At 48.6% G+C, this 18,884-nt stretch overlaps 3 protein-coding genes across 3 annotated transcripts in view; 2 read left to right on the forward strand and 1 right to left on the reverse strand.

Moving 5' to 3' along the window:
- CIZ1 (CDKN1A interacting zinc finger protein 1) overlaps positions 1-6,824 on the forward strand; it is a 21,224-nt gene extending 14,400 nt beyond the window's left edge. The window contains exons 13-17 of the mRNA XM_042052785.1: positions 934-1,047; positions 1,388-1,567; positions 2,152-2,221; positions 3,309-3,430; positions 6,088-6,824. Of these exons, the coding sequence (XP_041908719.1) occupies positions 934-1,047; positions 1,388-1,567; positions 2,152-2,221; positions 3,309-3,430; positions 6,088-6,681 (1,080 nt within the window). The 3' untranslated portion in view covers positions 6,682-6,824. The remainder of the gene's footprint in view (positions 1-933; positions 1,048-1,387; positions 1,568-2,151; positions 2,222-3,308; positions 3,431-6,087) is intronic.
- BBLN (bublin coiled coil protein) lies at positions 6,714-11,424 on the reverse strand. Its single transcript, XM_042052259.1, has 2 exons — positions 11,298-11,424; positions 6,714-8,307 (listed from the first exon to the last, which is right to left on the reverse strand). The coding sequence occupies exons 1-2, from the start codon at positions 11,374-11,376 to the stop codon at positions 8,114-8,116; spliced, it is 273 nt and encodes a 90-aa protein (XP_041908193.1). The 5' UTR covers positions 11,377-11,424; the 3' UTR covers positions 6,714-8,113.
- Positions 11,425-12,903: 1,479 nt separating this feature from the next.
- On the forward strand, positions 12,904-18,769 carry PTGES2 (prostaglandin E synthase 2). The gene is made up of 7 exons (XM_042052578.1): positions 12,904-13,149; positions 14,099-14,293; positions 14,404-14,459; positions 15,066-15,218; positions 15,758-15,958; positions 16,270-16,387; positions 16,756-18,769. The coding sequence occupies exons 1-7, from the start codon at positions 12,934-12,936 to the stop codon at positions 16,882-16,884; spliced, it is 1,068 nt and encodes a 355-aa protein (XP_041908512.1). The 5' UTR covers positions 12,904-12,933; the 3' UTR covers positions 16,885-18,769.
- The last annotated feature ends 115 nt before the right edge of the window (positions 18,770-18,884 follow it).

Below are 18,884 nucleotides of genomic sequence, written 5' to 3' on the forward strand. Positions count from 1 at the left end.
GGGGCTGCGGGTGGATCTCTGCATCCCCCGTGGATCCCCAGGGGCTGTGGATGGATCTCTGCATCCCCCAGGGATCCCCAGGGGCTGCAGGGGCACAGCTGCTTCAGCATGGTCTCACCACAGCCTGCAGAGGAATCTCGGCTCTGGTGCCTGGAGCACCTCCTCCTCCTCCTCCTTCTTCACTGACCTTGGTGTCTCCATGTTGTTTCCCTCACATGTTCTCCCCTCCTTCTCTAGCTAGAGAAAAACTGTGTCACTCACTTTTTGATTTTCTTCTTAAATATATTAGCACAGAGGCATTACCATCATCTCTAATTGGCCCAGCCTTGGCCAGCAGCATGTCCATCTTCAGAGCCATCAGGGATTGGCTCTGCCAGACATGGTGGAAGTTTCTAGCAGCTTCTCACAGAAGCCACCTCTGTGGCCCCCCCACAACCAAAAACTACGCCGAGCAAAACCAACACAGATGCACATAAAGTTCTGCCAGTAACACCCTCCCTAAGGGCACTGCAGTGCTGCCTCCTGCCTCTGGCATTGTTGGAGCTTCCAGTTCTCATGATGTGTCAGTATGGCCTGAGGCACCTCTAGTGTGTAATTCTTGACTTTTCTTCAGAAATACAGCTTATCATACTGACCTAATCAATTGAATGGAGGAATTGGTGGGCAGCCTCTTCAAGCTAAACTTTAGGCAGGCCAGCATATTTATTGACTTTTAGGGAAGAAGTGCCAGAACATCTATTTTAAGACACACTTATTTTTACTCTGCATGTTTTTCATCTTTTTGGTGGATAAGAGTTAGGGAGTCCTTTCTGCTGAAAAGACTGTTTTCTTTGTGGTCTCCCAGGATGTGGGGCTGACTTTGTTTCAAGATTCATCTCCATTCTTCCGAAGCAGTGCCTCTTGTGACTTACGGAATTGTCCCTCTTTCCTTAGCTGGCCAAACGCTCACTTCGTCCTTTCTGCACTGTCTGCAGCCGCCACTTCAAGACCCCTCGCAAGTTCGTGGAGCATATGAAATCCCCTGAGCACAAACAGAAAGCCAAAGAGGTAATACTGCCTGGGTGGAGAGCTGTGCAGGTATGGAGGCAGCTACACTGTAGAGCAGGATAACTTTCTGCTTCCCTGACTACTGCAGGGCTGAAAGGAAGATGTGCAGTTCTTCCACCCTGTTTTAATTTTCATGTTTTGCTGAGCTTCAGTTGTTAGCACTTAAAGAAGTTGAGTGAAAAAGGGAGAAGGTGTTGGATGTGTCTAGAAGCGAGAGAGCTTTATGCCTCTCTTGCGGTCCCTTCTGCTCATCACATACAATCTGTCCTCAGCCTGGACTCTTCCTTGGTTAAATGGTGAGTGCAAAGTTGACCCAATCTTTCTTTTCTGTACCTTACAGGTTAGGCTAGGAGAGAAGGAGTTGGGGAGCCCAGAAGATTCAGAGGAGTTGATCACTGTGGATGCTGTTGGCTGTTTTGAAGATGATGATGAGGAAGAGGAGGAGGAGGAGGGAGGACCTGGTGAGGAGGAAGACCCTGATGTAGTGCTGACAGAGAATGAGGATTCTGCTGCCAAGCAGGTATGCTATGCAAAAGAGGAAGGAATGACCTATCTGAGAATCTGCTGTGGGATCCTATGACTTAATTGGTCTTGGCTAGTTGAGCTCAGGCTTTTAAGAATCTGCTCAACCTTGCACAGCAGCAGGGTGAGGACTCTAGGGTTCTTCCAGAGCACAGTGTGATGCAGAAGGGAGTCAGGCACTGTGTGGGATACCTGAAAGTGTTTCTGCTGTGCTGTACAGCTTTTGCTGTCTTCAGACATTAGCCTTGTTGAGGAGCACAAAGCAGTATTGACAGCAGTAGCTGGGTCTGATAGCAAATGTGTAGAGGTTTATCTTGATAAATATATTCCCAGTAGAGAGCAGTTACCAAGAAGGAGGTACATGGCTAAGCTACTTCAGGTGTGGAGTGCAAGGGGTGATTTTAACCCTTGTAATGAAGTCGTCTGCTGACATTGGGGTTTGCATCCGCCCCTGACCAGAGGCTGTGCAACTCTGTCTCTGGTATGTGAATCCTCTGTTTTGCTCCCAAGCTTACCAGAAAAGTGCAAGAGCCTGGGAATTGGCATAGATACAGTAGGCACTAATGTTCTTTTGGTTTCCAGACTGGGCTGAAGGAAGTGTCTTTGGAGGATTGCGAAGGAAGTGAGAAGTATTGTCCAGACACAGCTTATGGTAAGCAAGCAGAGTTAAGCACAAAGGGCCACAGAGCCTTCTCTGGCCACATGCTGTATCTGTAGTAGAGGACAGTCTCTACCTACTGTTATAATGACTTCTTGGGCCATGGTGCTCCAGCATCTGCATTGGACGGGGGCAGGTCACTGCTGCCTGGAGAAGAACCTCTCCTGAGAGCAGGATGTTTCTTTATTACTGTGTGATAAAACATAATGATGTGATTGATGTTTGTCAACTGCCTTTTGCTTTGAAGAAGGATGAGAACCAGATACATTTCTAAGGTAGCACATGGAACAAGCAGGGCAGGAGTGCTGAAGAAAGTAGGTAGCAAATGAGGGATGCTCTGGAAAGATGGAGTCAGAAAGCATTTTGATTGGAATGCTTTCCAACAGAAATGCAGCTTGCAGAGAGATACTGAGCAGCACTGACATTATCAAACTCTGCTAGACCCAAACTGTGCATGTTCCCTCCGCTTCAGAACCCCCACGCTGTACCGAGCAGTTCCTCAGCCATGCTGCTGGCCTGGTGGGCAGTGGTGCCTCCAGATGGCTCTGTCTGGTCCCCACCCTGTAAGAGACTGAATTCAAACCCCTAACGGCCACTTGTGTTTGAGGAGGGCAGCTCTGCAGAGGCTGTTTTGTGCCCAAGGAGAGCTCTGTTTACACCAATCTTCCCTATCGCTGTAACCTTCCACTATCGTGTGGCAGATGGAATAATGATTCATGCTGTGAATGTTCTCTGCGTGTTCCTCTTGCGCGCCTGCTGTCTTCTGCTTGGTTTGATCCCATTACATTAGATCACATGTTCTCTGTAGTTTTCCATTGTATTCTTTTCTCCCTTTTCCCCCCCTTAACGCTCTGTGTAGTTTCTTTGCTCTGGCAGCCAGATTTCTCTCTGAATATCAACCACAGTCATTCCATGGTAAGACAAGATATTCAGCAAGTCATCTTGCAAATCCCTGATTAACAGAAGCAAAGCTTTCAACCTCTCCCTTTTTACCCCCACCCCCCTTCTCTTTTAACATGCTTTCATTATTTGAGTTCCATTCAATGTGATCTGTGATTTCCCTTCCCCTCCCGTTTCGCAGGCCTGGATTTTCTGGTCCCCGTCGCAGGTTACCTCTGCAGGCTGTGTCACAAATTCTGCCATAGCGACTCCGCTGCCCGGCTCGCACACTGCAAGTCCCTGATGCATTTTGAGAACTTTCAGGTTAGACCCTTTGGCGATTGCATGGCCTGGCATTTGTTACCCTCGTGCGTGTCTCTCCAGTGAATTCACCACGTTAGCTGTCTTGTCTCCAGCTCATTTCCATCATCCTTGGTGTCCATTGTGCCATAGCTTTCTCCTGGTGTGCTCTGTCTTTGTCTCCCTTGGCCCCTGTAGATCTAAAACCAGTCTAGTCCTGCTTCACAGCTACTGCTGCTGTCATCTTTTTACCCGTTTCTGGCTGGGAATCTTCCTCAGAGTGTCTGCTCTGTTTGCTGAACCTGTGGAGTCTGTCATTTAGACTAGGCCTCTTCTCTGTTAGATTACAGGTCGGTCAAGATGGGAAAGAGCAAGAGCGAGAGGCTGTTCCTTGTAAAGAAAGCTGGTGCATACGCATCTCCGGGTGTGATACTGCAGGAACAGCTCCTTTAGCCAAAACCGTGGGTGTGTTCACCCAGAAAGAGGCCTGGTAAAATCAGATACCTTAGAAATCTGAAATTTAACATTACAGACTCTTTATGTGATAGAATCTACAAGCTGGTGAGAGTTCATTTGTCCCCAGGGTCAGCCCGCAAGAGGAAGTCTGTCTGTCTGTCTGTCTGCTACCCTTTCCTAGAAGCTCCTTAGCACAAAGCTCTGCCAACTGATTCTGCTCCTTTGCTTTTCTGGTTCCACCTAAAGAAGCCATATTGCCCCTTGCTGCTTTTGTATCTAAAGCTTTTCCTACTGGGCTGGCCTGGAATCTGCCTCCATTGTTCTGTCCTTGTTGACTTGCCAGGGGGTGAGGGGCCTGGATCAGTGCTTGTGGAGGGTATGCAGGGCTTGCACTGTCTCTGCCCTATCCCGTGACCACTGCCTGGGCCCTCCTGTATGGGAGAGCACTATTCCCTGTCCTTGGCGAGGAGGGAGGCTCCCACATTGACTTTGTCCTCTGCCTGCACCCACAGTCTACTCCCAAAAACGCCTGTGCTTCTCTACCACCTTTTTAAATAGTGTTTAAAGAAACCCCCAAACACACATACACAGACACACAGCCCTAAACCCCCCAAACTTCACGTTTTTCTTCTAGTCTTCAGACAGAAGAAACTATTCCTAGGCAGCCATCACTGCCTCCAGGAAGGGTGGGGTGCTTTAGAATTCTGCCAGCACTCAGAGCAGTGGATTTGGAATGGCAGGAGACCACAGCTGTTCCTTCACGGTTGCTCATCCTCTCCTACTCCTGCAGCTAGTCATTTCAGGAATGAAGGAATTGGCCTTGCTGTCTTCCTGGCTTGTTTTAGATCAGCATAGAGTGAAACTGCAGCAGCAGTCACTTATGTCACTCTTTTGGCCCACTTAGAAGTGAAATCAGATGCTCTTCAAATGCATGCCAGAGTGACCTGGGGAGTTCATGAGAAGAGTCCAGACTTACGTATCTGCAGGCAGATGACTATTATTCTTGGCTGCCTGGGTGCCTTGGGGTTGTCACAGTCTGAGCAACTGTCAGTTGCTGGGGTATTCTCAGCAGAGTAGCTCAGCAGAGGGTTTCACAGCAGAGAATTGTGTGCTGTTGAGACAGTTCACAGCATCACTGTGGACACCAGTTTGCATGCCTGCACCTGCTTTGGTTTGGGTACATTATGACTTGACTGATCTAATTCCAATGTGATTATGATATTGTTCATGTCCCACGATTTGAGGACAGAAGAAGAACAAGCCTGCAGCGATAAACTGATACAATGTAAAGCTGCCTGTCAGATGTGCTGTAATTCCACATTGCAGACTGGTGAAAGCCATTGCACTTGAAATTTCCCTTAAATTGTCAGGTGTAATGCTAGTGCCAGTTCAAGGAACCCTTCAGCAAGCAGCTAAAAGGGAGTTGATGATGGAGGGAACTGCTGTGGGAAAGAATGAACTTCAGTTTGTTCCTTTAGGTCATGCTCTGTCTGGGCATTGAAGACTGAGTTCCTGCTATGTGTTAGCTAGCTATAGCGAGTTTGCGTGAAATCCAGTCTAGAACATGCCTAGCAGCAAATGTAATCTCTTTACAGACCTCTACTGGTTCATCGTGATAGTGAGTGCAAATGAGTCATTTTATTGATGATATGCTTACCTTTATTCTGTGGAAAACCTCAGTGACTTGTAATAAGATATAATTGATATCGTAGGCTTCCTGTCAACAATTCAACTGACCGTGCAGATTGTATCAACAGAGTGAAGAAATACTAAGCTTTCAACTTAAGCCTTGCTTTGACTGATAAACATTAAATCACACCAGTAACTAAGGGCTGTGCAGAGCCTCACGTGCCCAGGGTACGTGTCCTGGCAGTAGCTGAAGTGAAGCTGTCACTTGCACTGTTGTATCTACAGAGTCCTGAGTCTGACTGAGATTAACAGTTGCCAGATCACAATTTCTGTCTCAGGAACCACAGGTCTGCCATGCACTCGCTCAGCATTAAGTAATGCGAGAGGGACTTCAGTTTTTAATATCACTTTTCCTCACAGGAGCTGACCCTTCTCTGTTGAGAGCCTCAGCAGCCAGGCCAGGAGCTGCTGAGATCACTTGTACCCCAACCACTCACCACTGTTTTTGTACAGGTGTTCCTGGACCAGCTGCTGCTTTGCTGCAGTAACAGGAGCTGAGCTGGGCTTCTCTCATGTTGGTTTGTTTGTATTTGTAGAGATACAAGGCATCGAGGCATCGTGCCACAACTGCCTACCCCGAGGCTCCTTTGCATTCCCAGGGCTCCAGCTCCCAATTGCTGGATGATCCAAAACAGTCTCTTGCTACAACAGCACATACCAGCAAGAAGATGAATGATGATCGTGGGATAGATAAGGAGGGCACAGAGCTGTCAGCCCTGCAAGAACAAACTTCAAGGTCTCTGGAGGGTAAGGGTGAGCTGGCCACCTCTGGGCCAGAGGGCAAGAGCCTGGCCAGTGTGACTGACGATGTGTGTGGTATCATGGTTGTAGAAGAAGAAAGTCTACAGGAAGAGAGCAAGTCCACTGCCACTAGTGCTGACTGCCAGTTCTCTGAGGAGAGCCACACCGCAGGGGAGTCATTGGGACGTGAGGAAGAAGGCAACACAGCCAGGCAGAGGGCAGGCACAGATGACCACCAGGATCCAGGGAGTGGAGGAGGCTTAGGACAGAACGAGGCAGCAGACGCAGGCCAGGAGGCAGGAGCAGAGCTTTCCTCCCTTGCCAAAGGTGAGACAGCCGGTCTCACCTCTGCTGGGTGCAGACGCTCTTCCAGGCGCAAACCCAGATAGAGTGGCCTTAAAGGAGAGCCCTTTACATATGATACTTGCTGGAAATGTTTATTTTCTGAGTCTTTTAATAGAGCAAAACCTTCAACTTTCCTGCTGTTTTTATTTTAAGAATAAATAAGCCTGGCTTTAGCGTGTCTAATACAGGACAGTGTTGGTTATTACTTGTACAGTTGGGATACAGCAGTTATGTGGCAAGACTGAGGCTTGGATTGTTGAACCTGAAAGAAGATGGTAATGGGATTTCCACAGGGGACAGACTTCACGGAGTGATGGATGCAGACTTAAGAATTCTTTGTAGTTCCTCATTTCCTTTCCAGGCAGAGAAAATGTTTTTCTCTTGGGAGACTCTGCCAAATTCTGCTTCTCAGAACACTTCCTCTCAAAGACACACACTGTTGGACAAGCAGTCTTGGACAAGTCCTAAGCTAGGCAAGAACATGCACCTTGGTCCTTTGTTAATACTACAAGGCTTAAATCCAATCTGTTCTCATAGTGGAGACTCTCAGGAACAAATTTTGTTTCAAACTGATTTTAATAAAACAGATTTCTTTTCAATAACCTCTTTAGCTTTCCAAAAAATTCCTTTAACTCTACGTAAGTAGAACAGTAAGACTTGCTTCAAAAGTGCTGGCTCTAGGACATGCTGACAAGATCACAAGTTACAGACCAGACCTCTCGTGCCTTGTCAGAATGTACATGGAGGGCTCTGCTCTCTATTGCAGATGCTGTTGGTGGGGGCTAACCAGGCTGCTCTGCCTCTCTCCACACCTCAGGCCTTAATGGCAGCTGAAGGAGTGGGCAGCTCCCAGTTACAGTGGTCAGAAATATCACCCTGGTAGCTTGTCTTATCTGCTTGGAATGGAGTGGAAGTGTCCAGTGATCTGGAACCATGTGCCAGTATTTCATGTCGCAGTTAATGGGACTAAGGGAGAAGCTGTAGCTTCAAGGCAGCAGCTGGCCTAGGCCCTCCCTCCTCTCCAAGGCTGTCACCAGAGTTATACTTAGGGACAAGCCTGGAGTCAGGACAGCCCCGTCTATCCCGTGCTTTCTGAGAGAAGGAGCTAGAGCCATAATACTCATTGCGTGGATTTAAGGAAAAGAGAGCAGAGATAATTTTTCCACTTTATGAAGAGGGCCCACCTGCAAACTACCTGCATGGCCTCAGATCTCCTACAGCCAGCTTTAACCAAGTGTGAGTACCAGGCTCGTGCTGGGGAGCAGAAAGAACCAGCTCTCCTACACCCACCCTTGTGCTTCTGCACCTGTCTCACAGCTAAAGGAGAACAGAACATGGAGGTGTGAATGGCAGGATACAAACACAGAAAGGAACAAGTAACAGACACGAGGCACCTCTGCTATTCGAGTTTTACGTTAAATTGGTGACCGATAACTGTCCCCTTAGCAACACCAGCTGAGAATGTGTGGTCAGACTCTAGGCAGGAGGCTGGGATCCCTGCACATCAGCTCCCGTGTTCAGCTGCTTGCTCTGCTGCTGGAACTCCAGCCGGGTCTGGCGGTTGGACTCCAGCAGTTCCTTCAAGCAGATGTGTAGGTGATCATTCTTCTCCTCCAGGTGATCCAAGCAGGAGTTGATCTGGTCCAGCATGGAGTTTATTGCTGCATATTCTAAAAGCAAGGGAAATGAGAGACTGAACAATGTAAGTATATTGTCACTGCAGTCAGAGCAGGCAGCGAGAGCTCTGGCAAAACATGCCCACAGCATTTTGGCTGTGCCTTATTTGCCCCTGGGTGGGTCAAGTAAAATGCAACTGAATACTGCACGTGCTGTGTTCCCTGATCAAATGAGGCCAATGGGAAGCTGAAGCACTGGTAATAAGATCTAAGGCAAGGTACCTGGGCAGTCCAAACCCACTGTGGGCACGTCTGACAGCCTCGGATCTCACACACAAACAGCCAGCCATAGGCTGAGTGCTGACTGCAACAGTACCAGATAAATCCCAAAGACAAAGCAGCCTTTTTAGCTGCCTTTGGAATCATCTTTGGTGACAGTACAGGCATTTTCTCAGCATGCTGCAGTGTGTATTTTCTGTGAATTACCTGGATGAGGCTTCCAAGCTGGGATGTGCTTCACTAGGGCCTGGCTGGAGTCAGGCTGCCATAACAGTGCAACCATCATGGCTGTGGCAGGAGGAGGGGATGAGCTCAAAGGTGCTGGTAGTGGCATCATTATTTCCGTAAGAAGGTAAGTGTTGGGCACTGAGTTCAACCACAGGATTTTCATGCTCTATTAAGGGTTTGGGTACTTCAGATTAAACCTCACCAGATGATCCTGGCAGTTGGTTCGCTAGGTACAGTTTCTTATTCACAGCATTGTTGCAAGTGCAGCAGTTTGGCTCAGTACAATGGCATTTCACAGTGGTGTGTGTTAGCACTGTTACTCAGCTGAAGAGTGCTGTGCTACTGCATGGAACACTTGCCTTTGGATTGCTCCAAGCAATACTCACACAATCTTGAATAACAAAAACCCAAACTGAAAAGACGGACAAGAGAAACTGCTGAGGCTATTCAGGAACCCTGGGAGGCTGCAGGGGACCCCAGATGGAGGCAGTCCCATGTTCCTTTCTGAAGCCACACAGCTGGGTGAGTGCAGAAAGGCAGAGGTGGAGCTGTGACCTGTGGGCTGATGTTTGTGAGGATCATGGGCTGCAGGACAGGGAAGGATGCCTGTGTGGGTGGGACAAGCCCACACCTCACAGGCTGAGGCTCTTCTCCATCCAGCTGCTCTGAGCCCAGTGTGACACACACAGTGCCTGGAACACTGGGCTGAGCTGAAGGACACGGAGAGAGGAGGGAGGATGAGGATGTGTTCTGGGTACCCTATGGGGGTCAGGCTGTGCTGAAATCCCCCAGCCCAGCTCTGCCCCTATCTGCCAGGGTGTCCTGGTGCCCCAGCATACCAGGGCCAGGCACTGCCATTTCCAGCAGTTTTAAAAGAACTGTGAATATTTAAACATTGCAGTCATTTGCATTATTAATACCTAAGAAGTTTCATTATAAAAAAATAATTGTCCTCCTTTTCTTATAACCACTTTGGAGCCGTTCAGAGTGTTGCAGCCTTTAATTCTTTGGAGAATTGTGTAATGTTGCATTTGAGCTCATTAATAAAAGTTTGGCCTTGCAGGTATTACACATTGGCATTATGAGCAAGAGCACTGATGGTGTTCCTGCATTTAAAAATCAATCCTACAAACACATCCTTTCCAAAAAGGTGGCAGTTATCAGTATTTTTCAAACGATCAGCATTTTTCAAGGTATGTGAGTTACAGCTCTTCAATTTGATACACCCTATTCCAGTGAAATGGTGAGCAAATCCCAAGCAGACATGGTAACTACTTCTGGCAAGGGACATTCATCAGCTTGGCAAGAAGTCTGTAATCACAGCAGAAGCTTAATTTTCTCAATGCCTAAAGCTCAAATGAAGGTTACATAATTTGTGCAGCTTTGGGAAATGAAAAAAAATTTAACCATTTAAAAAAAAAAGCTGTAAAAACCTTTTATTTGTTTTCTGTTATTTGTGAGCTTGGTGGATTGTTGTGGAAACATAACCACATCCCTATTAGAAACGTTGAGCAGGAGTATGGCAATTGCATTAGCTCCTCTACATTCTTACAAGAACAGTTGACAAAAATCAGGTTTCCTACTTGAGATGAAGGAAGAGATCCACAGCCTCAGCTCCACTAGACCAGGGAACAGCTGCAGCACTTTATGATCAGCTACTGCACACAAAGCCCAGTTAAGAAGCTGAACAACCCACTTAGTTAGGATCTAGATCAAATTTAGTGACTTCCTCCATCATATCCAGTGTGTCTCTTAGCTCTTCAAAAAATGTGAAATGCGAATCACTGTGATGATGCAAAACAGTGAATGCTCTTGGGGTGTTTCAGGGCAGAAATGACTGTCCTGTCACTGCAGGTAGATCCCAGACACAACTCCTAAAATCACCTGTGTGGGTCACATCTGGGAAACTGACTGTTTTTGGAAACAGCAGAACCCAACTCCACCATTTTCAACAGAAGAGTAGCAAAGTGCTCACTCTGAAGAAGTTCCAGTTCTAAGAATGACCTCTACGTCCTCTACACCTGCGCACTACTGCTCTGCTGTTGTCTCACTTTCTCCATGGGCTGGTTCTAACTGGACAGGGCAGTATCAGAAACTTCATACCCAGGCACTGCAGAAATGCCCTGAAGTGGAATTTGCCAAGCTACCTGCATTAAATTCCCTTTTTCCCTGCATGACTACTCCCAGATCTGCCCGCGTGATCTGCCCTGTGGTTCCGCAACCTGAACATCCTCCTTCCTCTCTGACATCCCCACCCCGTACACCAGCAAAGGCACAAAACAATTCTTTCGCAAGAAAAAAATCCACCCCAGGGCAACACATAGGAGCTGGGTGCCTCATGGCAGGGTGGGAATCAAATGCTGCAGCCCCTCAGCCCCACTGCCGAGCAGCGGGTGCCTCGCCGGCGCTGAGCAGCGCTCCCGGCACAGCATCTGGACGCGTAGGGACACACCTGCGCTCTGCCATCCGCAGCCCGGGGGACCAGGCCAGCCCATCCTGCCCCGCGGGATCCCTTCCCGCCGCTCTCCCCCACGCACCTTCCTCCTCGAAGCTGTCCCCGCCGTCGTCGCCGCTGCCGCCGCCCAGCACGTGCGGGTCCCCGTTGGGCCCCGACATCCCGCCGCGCCCGCCCGCGTCTCGGCGCCGCCCGCACGGCGAGCCCGTGCACGCGCGGGGCCTCCAGCCAATGGGACGGCAAGGCGCCGCGCGCGTCACGCCGGCCGGCGCTGCAGTGAACTCTGTGGTTAGCGCGGAGGGCGCGGGACGGGAAGCGCGCGGGCGGGCGCGGCGAGCAGCGGTGGGCAGGGGGCCGTGCCACGTTCCCCGTTCCTCGCGGATTTTTTCCGAGCGCCTGCCCGGCGTGACTGCCTATGTCCTTGCCCTCCCCAGGTGTCCTCAGGCCCTCCCAGACTCCCCCGCTTAGGGGCCGCCATCAGTGCTTCTTTCCCAACACAAGTGATGCTCCGTGTGGATAAATCTGCAGCCTGCCCGTGCGGGCCATCCCGTCCTAGCGAGGGCTTTGCTGCTGAACTCCCAACTCCTTCCCTGTCATCAGCTCTGCTTTGTCCGCTAAGTGGCTTGAACCAGCTTCAGGTCACCTTCACACTCCTTCCCTAAAGGAACAAGCACGATTCACTTTGCCCTTCCCTGTCTTTGGCCCGATATCAGCCGTACCTCAGTCACCTTCAGGAGATCTCATCGCTGTGTGGTGTTTTCATCCCTGAGAGAGAAGTCACTGGGATGAAAATAACTCACAATTAGAGCGTTGATCCAAGCAGTGCTCCTGAGATCAAGGACTCCGTTATTAAGTGGGTATTTGGGACAAAGACAAAAGAAAAGGTCATGTCCTCATTTAACATTGCAGCCACCTCTTCTTTCTGTGAGTAATAACCCTGCTGCACTGCAGTGCCAGGCTCGTGTTGCACACCAAGTAGGGGAATTGAATACAAGTGTAATTAATGGATGTAACCACATGTTAATAAAACAGATGATGGCTTTCAGTGTGGAGACATACACTTGCACTGCGGGTATGTGCTGGTCAGAATCCACAGCTCCATCGGGCAGAGAACCACAGAATCCCAGAAGGGGTCAGGTTGGAAGGGATCACAGTGGGCCATCTGGTCTCACCTTCCTGCTCAAGCAGGGTCATCCCAGCACACATGGCACAGGATTGTGTCCAGACGGTTCTGGAATATCTCCAACGAGGAAGACCCTACACCCTCTCTGGACAACCTGTTCAGGGCTCGGTCACTGCACAGGAAAGAAGTTTTTCCTTAAGTTCAGGTGGAACAATCTGTGCATCAGTTCCTGCCCGTTCCTCTTGCCCTATTGCTCGCCACCACGGAGCAGAACCTGACCCATTCTCTGCCCCCTCTCTGCGGACACTGACAGACATCGATGAAGTCCCCTCTCGGCTGCCTTTTCTCGAGGCTGAACAGGCCCAGCTCCCTCACCCTTTCAACTGATTATTTTATTCCCACTTTAGACTTTGGTGCGTTCTCAGATTTGATAATTACAGAGCAGCGGGTCCGCCCCTTGTTGGGTGTCCCGTGTGGGGTCTGCCCTCAGCGGGGCGCGGTGCCGCCGTGCCCGAAGCCGGAGCCGGGGCCGTGCCGGGGCGGTGCCGCCGTGCCCGGGGCGGAGCGGCTGCTCTCCGCCCGCCCTCAGCCGAAGATGGCGGGTGCCGGCCGAGTCTGGCGGCTCGGAGCAGTTCTGTTGCCGCCAGCCTGGCGGCTGTGGGCCCCGAGACGAGCCTTCGGCGCCGCGGCGGGACGGGGAGGCAGCAACGGCAGCGGCCGCCTGGTGCTGGGCGCTGCATTCGCGCTGGGCGGCAGCGCCGGGCTGTGCCTGGCGGCGCGGCAGCGCCTGCGGGAGCACTCGGCCGCTGAGGTAACGCCGGGAGCGGCTCCCCCTGATCCCCGCCGTGCCCTCCCCGAGGCCTGCGGGGGCCCCGCCGCGGCGGCAGCGAGCCCCCGGGAACAGCGGTTCCCTGCGGACCGAGCGGCTTCTTCAGCCCCGGTTTGAGTGAGAGAAGAGCTTAAAATTGTCTGGGAGGCCCGTGGCAGAGCATTCCTTGAGGAGCTCTAAGGAAAGGCTGTCAGTGAGGGCTTGCTGGGGCTGTGGAGCCTTTTCTGTTGTTGCTTTTTTGCAGCACCCGCGCAGGGTTGTGTAACCTAGCAAATTGTAAATGAGAAACAAAGCGAGGTGGTTGCATTTGTTCTGTAATGTGCGAGGAGTGGTTGGCACGGCCTGTCAGGCTGCAGAGGTGTAGCTTTGCAAGCAAAACATCCCTTAACTGATGTCCTGCTGGCCCTGGGCTCTCCCTGCCTTGTCCCAGTTGTGCCCAGGTTGGTTGATCCCAGGAGTGTGAACTTGGGCAGACACGTGCCTAAAAAATCAAATGCAAGCTCTGCTTTCCCCACCTTGTGGCCTCAACAGAGGCTGTTGTGGAGGAGGGATTAGCTTGTAAAGGCTTTATTTGTGTTTATTTAAATACTGTTGCAAATGGTTTTGGTTTTCTATCGAACTCTGTTTTACAGAGTAGAAACTATAAAGGGGTAAACTGTCTGGATTTAACTTTTTTTTTTCCTGGCTGTGAATAGGAGTTTCCAGCACATTAAATAGATGATTAGAGAAACAGGTTATTGGTCCCAATGGATGGTGAATATTTAAATATTTGATGCCATTTAAAGAAAGCATCTGATAGCTAAGGTATGCTCATGATCAGATGTTGAAACTGAATGTCAGTGACTATGACTTCATGACAAAAATAAGGGCGGAAGGAAGGTAATATTTGTTTTTAGCAGAAAATGGAATCTTCTGTTCTCTTTTTCCCCAGCTGCCTGCAGGGAGCCTGCAGCTCACCCTCTACCAGTATAAAACGTGTCCTTTCTGCAGCAAAGTCCGAGCTTTTCTTGATTATCATGGACTGCCCTATGAAATTGTGGAAGTGAACCCGATCATGAGGAAAGAGATCAAATTCTCTTCCTACAGAAAGGTGCCCATCCTGCTAGCCAACGCTGGGAGCCCTCTGGTAAGTCTCCCTAACTTGGAGCCTCAGCATGCAGGGGAAAAGGTTTTGAAAAATTTCTTTTTCAATTTAACCAGCTTCTTTTAAAAGGTTGTTTTAATCCTGTTTTTCAGCAATTGAACGACTCCTCGGTGATAATCAGTGCAATAAAGACCTATCTTATTTCCAGGTAAGAAAACAGGGTGATGAGAGAAGAGTTGAATGTGGAGGGCCCAGGTTAAGTAGAGAAGACTCTGAGTTGGCCATAAGTCTCTTGCTGACCTCAGGCTCTGAAGCTCTGGGAGACCTGAGCCTGGCTGTGATAATGTGGGTGGTGCCTATATATGTTGTGATGGGTGTGATGTAAAGCAAAGCTTTTACCTTTCAGAAGTACTTTTTCATCTGTGAGATTCTGCTTCCACAAAACCTACTTAAACACGGACTAGCGTTAGTCCTGGAACTGAGCTTACAATTAGCCAGTTATAACATCTAGAATGAAATGGAATTGTTGTGCCTATGGCCTGTCCTTTAGGTCTACTTGAGCATGGTAGGAAGTTTTATGCCTGCAGAAATTCCTGTTCTGTCACAGACAAAGGCATGTGCACTAATAATAGCTATTTGCAAGTAGCTGTTCCAGTCTCTTCTTCTTTTTTTTTTTCCCCCAAATAGAATCTGGAACATTGTGCACTTACTTTTAGAATAATACATTTTATAGTGTGTATCTTTCAATCTGTCCTTTGCTCTTGCTCCTTTTTTGTAGCAGCCCGATCAGTGCTAACTGTATTTCTTTTCACAGGAGGAATAGCTTAGAAGAAATCGTGTCATTTTATCCACCTGTTAAAACCATGACTGAGCAAGGCAAGGAGGTGCTTGAGTATGAGAATAAATACTGGCTTATGCTGGATGAGAAGGAGACAAAGAGAGTCTATCCTGTCAAAGAAGTGAGAGTGTAAGTGCTCTTCAGTTTCTGGGCTCTCCAAGTAGGGTCACAGCTCCCTCCATATATACTCAGGGTTGATGTGGATGTAAAATCCCACTAGGGCTGGCAAGTCCTGTCACACCCCTGTTCGTGTTTCAAGCCTCAGTAGCTGGTTTGCTGTGTTTGTTAGATAGTTCAAAACAAAGCTGTTAGACAGCCTAGTTACCACCACCATGGTCGCACCAGCCTTCAGCTGCCTCCAGTTTCCTTCTTGGCCTTTCGTTTGTGCCACAGAGGAATGCTATTGACGGATAGTTTCCCTTCCTGCTTTATTTCTCATATTGGGAGGAGAAGCTAATGCTCTATCTTAGTCTTAAATTCAGTTTGAGATTGGAGGAGCCTTGCCAAAGATAACGATGCTGAGTGCATTTCAGAGAGGTCACCAGAGTTACCTGGGCAGGAGTGTTTGACCTTGGAAGGATCTCTGGCTAAGGCAACTGTGATCCTGCCTCCTGTAGCCCTTCTCTTTGTACCTCATTCACTGAAAACTTTCTTTTGACTGCTCACAGGGAAGAAATGAAGTGGAGAAAATGGGCAGATGATTGGCTTGTTCACCTCATCTCCCCCAATGTTTACCGCACCCCCAAAGAAGCCTTGGCATCTTTCGATTACATTGTCCGTGAGGGGAAGTTTGGCACCTTGGAAGGTCTCTTTGCCAAATACGTGGGGGCTGTTGCCATGTTCTTCGTTAGCAAGAGGCTGAAGAAAAGGTTGGTATCACTAAGCACCAAGTACACAAGAGGAGAAATAGTTCCTCCTTAACTGTGAACCCCAGTGTTCAAAGGGCAGAACCTCAGAGTTTTAAATGGAACCATTTAATCCTGTATGAGTAACAACTATACTTCTGTAACTGGAAGTACTGGACCCCTCTACTCATCCACTGTTTAATTACTGACTGCCTCTTTGCTCTGAAATACTGCCCTTACTCGCAAGCCAAGACCAGCCCATAAGGTGAGAGGTGGTAGAAGGTTAAAGAAAGAAACAAACTTGTGTCTTCGAACTGATTCTTTTCTTTATCCAGACACCAGCTTCGAGATGATGTCCGAGAAGATTTGTATGAAGCAGCTAACGAGTGGGTAAAAGCTGTTGGCAAAAATCGACTGTTTATGGGCGGGAACCAGCCAAACCTTGCTGACCTGGTAAGGGCTTCATCCCTGCAGTTATTGTCAAGTGGATCACAAATTATCCTGGTGCTCATCTCTGTGAAATGGTTAATACAAGTACAGGCAGAGAAGTAGAGCTACATGAGATACATTGTCCTTTGTCCAGTAATACAGTTCCCACATGGTGGGGGTTTCCCCATAACTGCACATAGATCCTGATCCTTCCTTACTGTTTCCTCATGGAAAAACATGCATATTCTTAATTACCTTTCTGCCATTCACTCTTCCTTGCTAATCAGATGGCAAGATGGGAAGAGCTGTACTGGCTTGGCTATTGAGGCACTTGTTGTAAGCCATTCTCCAGTGCTTTTTCAGTGTTGTTCTGACCTCTCTGCTCTGCACAGGCAGTGTACGGGGTCCTCCGGGTCATGGAAGGGCTGGAAGCCTTTGATGACATGATGGTTCACACCAACATTCAGCCTTGGTACCAGCGCATGGAAGAAGTAATTCAAAACACTGGAGTTGCAATCTGATGCCAGCTGCAGCTGCCTCCCTGAAGTACTTGCATGGTGAAAACTTCAGAAGAAATGGTTTTTATTTTTAGAGTTGACTGGTCACACCTAATGGACTGACATGTGGGCACAGAGACCACCCTGTTCAGAATATCAAGTCGAAGTGAGAGAAGGGTTCAGCTGGATGTATGTAGAAGGATGGGGACAGGTAAAAGAAAGGGATCTTGGATGCTGCTGGAAAGGAGATGCTTTGAACTGAAGAATGCAGCAAATAGGCTTCTTTCAGACAAGAGCCATCTTCAGAGAAGGTTACTGTAAAAGCAAGATGCTCTTGGCTAGTGTTCTGACTGTGTCAGACGTGGTAGGCCTGACCAGCTTTTGCCTCAGTCTGTCTTCTGCTACTCATCCATATCACCTGAAGTGTTTTCCTGACTGAGACACTGGATACTGGTTTCTAAGTGACAATATTTCCTGCAATAGAATCTTGTAAACCTAGCACTAAGGGAACTGGAGGAATCTGCAGTGCTTGAGAAGGAAGGCATCCTTCCTCTGACAGCAGCAAGGCTACGCTCGGCAGGGTGCGTGCTTTCACTCTTCCATGTATACGGTTTTCTCAGGACTTGATTCTGTATGGTCTGCAAGGATAAAGGCTGGCTTTATTCTGTCCCCTTTGTGAGATCTGAGTTCTTACCTTACCCTTTATACCCGAAGAACATGGCCTACACTGAAATCACAAATGCAGAGCAGTTATTGGAAAGGCTTGTCTTGCATGAGATCTCTCTGGAATATCCCTAAAGATCAGTTCGTTCTTGTTTTAGGAAAAGAAGGATTAAGAGCCATCTGCATGGCCAGGGGATCTCTAGATGTTTCTGTCATGCACGAGTAACAAAGGATTTGCTGATGTGTGATGAGATTAGGAGCTGTACCTGCAGCTAAGTCTTCTGAGCTGTGTTGGGTAGAATCATAGAATGGTTTGGGTTGGAAGGGACCTGAAAAACCATCCCATTCCACCCCCTGCCATGGGCAGGGACATCTTCCACTAGACCAGGTTCCTCCAAGCCCCGTCCAACCTGGCCTTGGACACTGCCAGGGATGGGCAGCCGCAGCTTCTCTGGGCACCCTGTGCGAGGGCCTCCCCACCCTCACAGGGAAGAATTTCTTTGTAACATCCCATGTAACCCTGCCCTCTGTCAGTGGGAAGCCACTGCCCCTTGCCAAAGTCCCTCTCTAGCTGCAGAAACAGTATTTGTCATAGCAAGAGACAATGCAGGTTCAAATGTGAGTGATCCTCTGCATAGCCTAAGGCTTCAGTATCCTTAATTACCACCTTGATTGAGTTCTGTTTCCCTGGAAGAACAGGCAGGTTTCAGAGAATCCAGTTTGTTGTGATATTTCAGGTGCAGCTGAAGTTGGTCTCTAATATAGCTGCTTGCCTAGTGTGTGTTGAGGGGGGAGTACTTTTATTGGTTAGAACAGTGGTGGTGATAGAGGTTTGGGGTTTTTTCTGAATGGAGGACTAGTTCCAAATTCAGTTATGATCTGACGTTGAAGGGAGAAAGAAAATGTTTACAGTACAAATGGCTGTGTGGCTGTTCTGACTTGTATTTCTTTAATCTGTTCTGTACTGAAACTTGTGTTCCACAGCATCAAAAGGCAATGTTCTTTTAAAGAATTATATTGAACATGCAGGAACAGGAGGTTGAAGAAACCCTTGATGATAATTTTGGCATCCACTTCAACCCAAGAGGGAGAAAGAGAGTTTCATGTTAAATGAGGATCTGAAGCACCAAGGGCTCAATGACTCCACTTCTCCTTGCCGTGCTGTGCTACATGAATCAGTCCTCTCAAGATGAATATCCGTAGCACTAACATGCCAATATTACATTAAATAAAGGTTGTTTCAGGATTTTGTATCACTTTTTATAGAGTCATAGAATATTACGGGATTGGAATGGACCTTAAAAATAATCTACTCCCCACCTCCCCTGCCATGGGCAGGGACACCTCCTGCTAGACCAGGT

The sequence above is a fragment of the Corvus kubaryi genome, unplaced genomic scaffold (genome assembly GCF_017639235.1).
Source record: "Corvus kubaryi isolate FWS band 111438036 unplaced genomic scaffold, C.kubaryi_AGA036_p1.0 78, whole genome shotgun sequence".
Classification (NCBI taxonomy): domain Eukaryota; kingdom Metazoa; phylum Chordata; class Aves; order Passeriformes; family Corvidae; genus Corvus; species Corvus kubaryi.